The sequence below is a fragment of the Pristis pectinata genome, chromosome 33 (assembly GCF_009764475.1).
Source record: "Pristis pectinata isolate sPriPec2 chromosome 33, sPriPec2.1.pri, whole genome shotgun sequence".
Taxonomy (NCBI): Eukaryota; Metazoa; Chordata; class Chondrichthyes; order Rhinopristiformes; family Pristidae; genus Pristis; species Pristis pectinata.
The window spans coordinates 2,643,019-2,651,410 of NC_067437.1; the positions used below are offsets into that span (position 1 = coordinate 2,643,019).

The 8,392-nt window shown below is 49.5% G+C and overlaps 1 protein-coding gene across 4 annotated transcripts in view; it reads left to right on the forward strand.

Annotated features, from left to right (window-relative positions):
• Window positions 1-6,777, forward strand: part of lrrc4ba (leucine rich repeat containing 4Ba) — a 158,081-nt gene extending 151,304 nt beyond the window's left edge. For all 4 annotated transcript variants that reach the window (XM_052043273.1, XM_052043269.1, XM_052043270.1 and 1 more), the window contains one exon: window positions 4,602-6,777. In XM_052043273.1, the coding sequence (XP_051899233.1) occupies window positions 4,652-6,664 (2,013 nt within the window). In that variant the 5' untranslated portion in view covers window positions 4,602-4,651 and the 3' untranslated portion in view covers window positions 6,665-6,777. The remainder of the gene's footprint in view (window positions 1-4,601) is intronic.
• Window positions 6,778-8,392: the final 1,615 nt, after the last annotated feature.

The window sequence follows — 8,392 nt, forward strand, 5'->3', positions numbered from 1 at the left end:
GTCAACAAGCCACTCAGTTAATCAAGGTAACACCACTAAATGCCAGCTTTGCCAATGATGCATACACCCTGTGAATGAATTTATTGGTTTATTATTGTCACATAGACCATGTACAGTGAAGAACCTTGTTTTGCATGCCATCCATATAGATCATTTAATTACAACAGTGTATTGTGGTAGTACAAAGGAAAACGATAACAGAAAACAGAATATAGTGTTACAGTTACAGAGAAAGTGCAGTGCAGGCTGACAATAAGATGCAAGGCCATAACGAGGTAGATTGTGAGGTCAAGAGTCCATCTTATTATAATAGGGGACCGTTCAATAGTCCTATAACAGTGGGATAGAAGCTGTCCTTGAACCTGGTGCTGCATGATTTCAGGCTTTTCTATCTTCTGCCCGATGGGAGGGGGGAGAAGGGAGAATGTCCAGAGTCAGTGGGGTCTTTGATTATTTTGGCTGCTTTACTGAGGCAGCGAGAAGTGTAGACAGAGTCTATAAAGAGAAGCTGGTTTCTGTGATGTGCTGAACATTCTCCGCAGTTTCTTGCAGTCCCAGGCAGAGCAGTTGCCATACCAAGCCGTGATGCATCCGGATAGGATGCTTTTTGTGGTGCATCAATAAAAATTGGTGAGGGTCAAAGTGGACATGCCAGATTTCTTTAGCCTCCTGAGGAAGTAGAGGGACTAGTGAACTTTCTTGACTATGTCTCTAATTGTCTCTAAAGGTATTCTTCTCATTTGTCTGGGAGCCCCAAAGCCACCAGGTATTTATGGATCAGGTAGACCATCCATCCAGAAAGCTCGCCTGCTCACTGTGGGGCCCATCTACCTCTTGTAATTTGGGTGACTCTCTTGTTATCTTGGAGTCCACTGTCACTTCGTCACTGCATGAAGAGCCCCTGTATATTAGTTAAAAAGTACTTGCTCATCAACATGGATCTGTGTAGATGCGCGTTAAAAACTGATCACTTGTAGTAAGTAACCTGATCTCAGGTAAGGAACAGGGAGTGAAGCATGGCTGGGAGAACCATTTCCAAAATTCCCCACAGCTGACAGCAGTCCCTGAGCAAGAATAAGCTGTCAAACCTTGTAGGGTGAGTGCAAAGACAATGCTGTTTTACAGTTGCAATGTTTGCATGGGGTTAGGGGGTGGGGAAGGCAGGAAAAGAATTTCGCCAAGTTAACGAAGGAGGAGGATGCTATTTTTCCTTCAACATGTTTAGTAACATACAGCAGCCTATTGTATCTCCAATGTAGGGTGGCAGAGTGCTGGATATAGCCCCAGAGACCAGGGTTCAATCCTGACCCCCGGTGCTATGTCTATGTGGGGTTTGCAAATTCGTCCTGTGACCATGTGGGTTTCCCCCGGGTGCTCCAGTTTCCTCCCACGTCCCAAAGATGTGCAGGTTGGTAGGTTAATTGGCTGCTGTAAATTGTCCCTAGTGTGCAGGTGAGTAGCGGAGGGGGGGATAATTTTTTTTAAATCATGGGATTAATGTAAATGGGCGCTCGATGGTTAGCACAGACTCGATGGGCCAAAGAACCTGTTTCTGTGCAGTATATCCTTATGGCTCTAATATTCTAACGTACCCACTCACACACCCAGTTTTGACTGAGCAAGCAGGCAACATTTACAGCTGACTGGTAAAAATCCTAGCATTTATACACCTACCTTCATGGCCTCAGTACTTTACAGTCAATTAAGTGCCTTTTGAAATGTACTTATCATTGCAGGAAACAGCTCCCACAAACAGCAATGTAACAAAGACCATATAAATTATTTCCTTGGTGTTGGTTGAGAGATAAATGCTGGCCATGATTCCAAGGGTAAACTCCATGTTTTTCTCTGGAATAGTGCTTAGGGATCTTATAAGTCCACCCGACAGGAAAGATTTACAATCTCCTCTGACAGCCTGCCCATAGTACTGGCCTGAATTGGTGTCCAGATCTCTGGAGTGGGGAGTTCCTAACCAAGTTTCCGTGATGTTGGTTAAGGGAAAGCTACCACTGAGCCAGAGCTGATACTTTCAGTGATGTTGGTTGAGGGATGTGATAACCAGGGGACTGGAAAGTCCACCCCTGCCACTCAGCCAGTGCTGTGGGTTTCCAACTGAGTGAGCAAATGGGAGACTTGGTTTTGTCTCTTACTTGAAAGATGGCACTTAGACTTAACAGCGACCCCTCATTATTGCACGAAAATGTCACCATGGTTTCTGTACTCAAGTCTCAGCCTTGAATCTGCTAGACTGCAAATTGTATTCACTGGACCAAGGCTGACAACTGATATTTTGCATGTATTAGCAATGCACACCGACATGCAGGAACGCAGTAATGTATTTAAAAGTGCATTGCATGAAAAAGCAGAATTGTTTGGTGCTCACCATATTTTCACACACTAAATGATTAAAAAGAATGCTAATTGATAGCAAAATAACTTGTATTTAAATAAAACATGTTTAATGAGCTTAATGTCAACATGTGATAATGCCCTGTATGTGCTAAGTGGTTCAAATTTAATGGGCAAGTTTTAAATAATATGGGTTTATGGCTAATATGTAAATTGGGCAGAATTCACTCCCCAATCACTGATAAAAATTCCAGATCCCTTGTAACAGAAACAGAATTGGACTAATGCTGTGGCTTTCAATGAGCAAGCTATTCGGTTGTAACTGTGTTTGGGCAATAAATGCGGCCTTGCCTGAGAGCCAAATAAAAATAGACCATTAAACCAGTGGTCCTTTTTTGTAAACGCATTCAATTTCAGGATATGTGCATCACTGGCAAGGCTGACATTTATTGCTCTCTGACACACTTCAGAGGGCAGTTGAGTGTCAGTGATATCGGTGTGGGACTGGAGATTCCCAATCTGGGCAAAGGTAGCAAAATTCCCACCCAGATAGACATTGGTGATCTTGTGTTTTTTAGGCACTCCAAAAGTTTCATTGCCCATTTTATTGATCCCTACTCTTTACTCATAGAAATTATTTTAAACTGAATTCAAATTTTCATGTTATAATTTGAACTCTGGTTCCAATGGATTACTAGCACAGGGATCCTTGAATTACAAGAAGAGTTAAAAAAAAACTGCCCTACTACACCAAGTAATAATTACACTCAAAGGCAATTACAGGTTACCTTTTACAACAAGCAGATTAAACCCCATGGGTCCTCTGCAGTGGAAAACAAGTTTGTCACAAAGCTGTGGCCTTTACAAGCACCTGGGAAGGAGCAAGTAATGGCCACTAGATGATGCAGTGGAACTAGTTTTTGATCTAATCTTCCAACATTGGTCGCCATATTGTATGTCTACAAATTAATATATATTCCTGAACTGGGCATTATTTCTCTCACTTGATGTTAACTTGGCATAGGTTCAAATGGGAAAAGGATTAATGACAGTAATCACATCTCCATTGGTAAATGTACTAAGTGATGGAAACTTGAGTTATCCATCACCAGCAAGATTCAATCCCAATTTTACCTCAGACCCTAGAAGATTAGAAGGGCTAGAATGTTTTATAAGATTAAAGGTGATCCAATCGAGGCACTTGATATATAAAAAAAAGATTAGAGGGGGATGGATACAAGGGTCCAGAACAAGGTGACTTAGCACGTAATTAGAGTTGAGCTATTCAGGAGTTGTGTCAGGAACCACTTCTTCACTCAAGGTACGGTGGAAGTGTGGAATTTTCTCACCCAAAATGGTTGAAATTAGAAGATCATCAACTCAATGTTTCTGAACTGAGATGGATTTTTGTTAGGCCAAGGTACTTGGAAATTTGCAACAAAGGCAAGAGGACAGAGACACACAGATCAGCTGCAACCTAATCGAACAACAGAAGAGACTTGAGAAGCTAAGTGCCACAATGGGGTGCACCTACTAACTGACATAAAAATATCCCTATTCCATTGATGTCCATTGACTGATAGGGCAAGGGAAGCAGATTCTGTGACTGCACTGGAGAGGATGCAAAGATTTATCATAATATTGCCAGGGCTGAAAAATTTTTAGCTGTAAGGAAAAACTGGACAGGCTGGGGCTGTGTGCTTTCAAACAGAAGAAGCTAAGTGGGAGATTTAATCAAGATGCATAAAATTATAAGAGTCCTAGATAGAGTAAGTTAGGTTCAATTTCTCTCAGCAGCGGGGTCAGAAGACAGAATGCTGACATTTAAAGAAGGATTAAATGACAGACAACAAAAACATTTTCCACCCCGAGTCCGTCTAAGGGTCTGGAACCCACTGCCTGGTAGAGGAAGAATATCTAATCACATTTATATAACGAGCATACAAAGACATAACCAGCAGGGTGACAGATCTGGTGCAGGACAGTGGGTTAGACTGACCAGCACTTTATCCATAGACATAATGGGCAGAATCCCCCTTTCTCTGTCGACCTGCAGTTCTTTTCTCCTTCTGCGCCAAAATATTTCTATGATTCTTTTCCAACTGTTGTCTTCAAGAGGACCCGAAAGATAGCCGAAGGAGAAAAGAAATGCAGGGCGAGGCGGTGACTGGGAGTGAGCGACCCTTGCGGAGAGGTATGCTATCTCAGGAGCCCTTTCCCCCTGGTCCTCATTAACCCTCTGTCTGCTTCAGCCCACAGAGACACCTGGATGTTTTGGTCAAGAAACTTGGGTAAATTATGAATGGGAGCGATGATGATGATGATGACGAAGGCACATCAAACGCAGAGGATGAGATTCAACGTTGGCAGAACTGTTAGCCGCCTGGTGCTGTTGACCCTGTGGACCCTGTCCCTGCTCGGCGAGCTGGTGCAGCCTCACGTCTGCCCCAAGGGCTGCTCCTGCAGCAACCAGTTCAGCAAAGTGATCTGCACCCGCTACGAGCTGCGGGAGGTGCCGGGCGACATCTCCACCAACACCCGCTACCTGAACCTGCAGGAGAACGCCATCCAGGTGATCAAGGCGGACACCTTCAAGCAGCTGCGGCACCTGGAGATCCTGCAGCTCAGCAAGAACCTGATCCGCCAGGTGGAGGTGGGCGCCTTCAACGGCCTCACCAGCCTCAACACGCTGGAGCTCTTCGACAACCGGCTGACCACGGTGCCCAGCGGCGCCTTCGAGTACCTGTCCAAGCTGCGGGAGCTCTGGCTGCGCAACAACCCCATCGAGAGCATCCCGTCCTACGCCTTCAACCGGGTGCCGTCCCTCCGGCGCCTGGACCTGGGCGAGCTGAAGAAGCTGGAGTACATCTCGGACGCGGCGTTCGAGGGCCTGGTCAACCTGAGGTACCTCAACCTGGGCATGTGCAACCTGGCCGAGATCCCCAACCTGACGCCGCTGCTGCGCCTGGAGGAGCTGGAGCTGTCGGGCAACCGGCTGGAGGTGATCCAGCCCGGCTCCTTCCAGGGCCTGACCAGCCTGCGCAAGCTGTGGCTGATGCACGCCCAGGTGCAGCTGATCGAGCGCAACGCCTTCGACGACCTGCAGTCGCTGGAGGAGCTCAACCTGTCCCACAACAACCTGACGTCGCTGCCGCACGACCTCTTCACGCCGCTGCACCGCCTGGAGCGGGTGCACCTCAACCACAACCCCTGGCACTGCAACTGCGACGTGCTGTGGCTCAGCTGGTGGCTGAAGGAGACGGTGCCCAGCAACACCACCTGCTGCGCCCGCTGCCACTCGCCGCCCGCCCTCAAGGCCCGCTACCTGGGCGAGCTGGACCAGAGCCACTTCACCTGCTACGCGCCCGTCATCGTCGAGCCGCCCGCCGACCTCAACGTGACCGAGGGCATGGCGGCCGAGCTCAAGTGCCGCGCCGCCACCTCCATGACCTCCGTCAACTGGATGACGCCCAACGGGACGCTGATGACCCACGGCTCGTACCGGGTGCGCATCTCGGTGCTGCACGACGGCACGCTCAACTTCACCAACGTGACGGTGCAGGACACCGGGCTCTACACCTGCCTGGTCAGCAACTCGGCGGGAAACGCCACGGCGTCCGCCACGCTCAACGTGTCGGCGGCCGACGGCGGGCTGGCGGGCGGCGGCCCGGGCGGCGGTTCGGGCGGCGTCAACAGCTACAGCTACTTCACCACCGTGACGGTGGAGACGGTGGAGGTGGTGGACGAGCCCCGCTCCACCGAGCGCCAGGCCGGGCCCACCCCCTCAGGGGGCTGGGAGGCCGCGGGCTCGTCGTCGTCGTCGTCGTCGTCCTCGGCCGCCGCCTCCACCACGTCGCTGGCGCCTCAGTCGACGGAGCGGGCGTTCACCGTGCCGCTGGCCACCGAGCCCGGCGACAACGTGCTGGCCGGGCTGGACGACGTGATGAAGACCACCAAGATCATCATCGGCTGCTTCGTGGCCATCACCTTCATGGCGGCCGTCATGCTCATCGTCTTCTACAAGCTGCGCAAGCAGCACCAGCTGCACAAGCACCACGGCCAGGCCCGCACCATCGAGATCATCAACGTGGAGGACGAGCTGGCCGGCTCCACGCCCGCCGACAGCTGCCTGGCCCTCCCCGCCGTCGACCGCGAGCACCTCAACCACTACACGGCCTACAAGGCGCACTACAACAACAACACGGCCGCCTCGGCCGCCCTGAACTGCACCAAAAACCCGCTCCACAACTCCGTGCACGAACCGCTCCTCTTCAAGTCCGGCTCCAAAGAGAACGTGCAAGAGACGCAGATCTAAGCGGCACCCTCCCTCCCGCCACCCGCCCGCCCGAACCTACCCTGGGGAGGGTGAGGTGGAGGTGTTGGGGTGGACACCTCCTTCCCCTCTCTTATTGCCACCTGCCTCTTGCTTTTGGCCCATGATGGGGGGGGGGGGGGGCGCACGGCGGTCCAGAGAGAGAGAGAGAGGGTGTGGAGCTGTCAGTCAGCCTGAGTCCCATTCACTTGAGTTGCACAAGGGGACCCCCGCCGTCCCCCACCCCCGGGTTGGGTTGGGTTGGGCATGAACTCTTGTCTCGGTGCCTCTTTGCAAACCCCACCCCCGCCCCCGACCTGATTCTGCCCCCCAAGACTGGGCCGCCCTTTGCATTCGTGGGTTTATAGTGTAAGCAGAGAGCCGTCAATCCCAGCCGTTTGCGTTGTCACTTCAGCCCCACTCTCTTGGTAAGACGGGAATCCATTCACGCTGTCCATCCGTCCCATTTACCTGGTGACACCTGCAGCCACTTGCATTGTTCCATTAGTTTCACCTCCCTGATCAGCCTTGCAGCTTTTTGCAGTGTTCCATCTATCCAGATAAGCCACCATTTCCAGTGTCCCATGAGTCATATTTTCTTGGCAAGGCCGGCAGCTATTCATGTTCTAATATTACTCTTGTTTTCATGACCAGACCAGCAACCACTTGCAATGTCCCATTTATCATTATTGCATTCCTGACCAAAAACCATTTGTATTGGCCTTCCAGTCTCATTTTCCTGACCCAACATTTCATACTGGCAGTCAACTACGGTGCCCCATCAAACATATTTCCCTTGCCTTGAGGATCAGCCATGATCTCAAAATGGCGTTGCAGACTCGAAGGGCCGAATGGTCTACTTCTGCTCCTATTGTCTATTGTCTTACATTCCAGACTAGCAATCATTGGCACTGTTCATCACTTCCATTTTCCTCAGTCTATTTGGAATCGCCAGTGACAAGATAGATTCATTTAAAGAGTCAAAATTTGAAAAATTCATCCAGATCCAACTAATACCAAGAGAATCTGAAGATCCCATAATACCTTTAGTCCTGACGGACACTGACAATTTCCATTTATGTTACATCACACCGAGTCAAGTACAAAGTCCCTATCTATGGCTTTTCAAGAGTGCCAAGGAGACCAACTGGAGGGGCCAGCACTGGATGTAAAGTCGTCTGTCTTGGGTGCAGAAACAGTGTCAGAAGTTCTGCAATGCAAAGCTAGGAATGGACCACATCATCGAGATAAGATGATGATTCTGGAAGGGCCATGAGACATGTTGGAGATTTTCATATGGAATGCTTCAAAGACATTGGCCAAGGGCCTAAGGAATCTTGGAGGAGCTGCAGCGGGTTTCTTACAAAAAATGCCCCACTGAAGGTCCTGTTGCTAAGATTTTAGGAGCCTTCATATCTTTTCTCCTTCAAGATGTGTTGCTGTACAGCCTGTAGGGTGCTGGAATCTGATAAAAATTTCAACCAATTATCCAACTCCAATTTTTACAGATAACTGTAAGACCTCAACTTTGACCCTTGAGATTCAGCTACCCCACCCCCCCCCCCCCCCCCCCCCACACACACACACACACACACACACACAAGCAACATATAAGAATGCTTTCTGTGGGGCCAAGAGAACTTACTGAAACACCAGCTCTTGAAATTTGATTGTGAAAATGTTCCTCTCGAAAGAAAAGGGTGGTGCGGGGAGCACGTTTTAAATTCATTA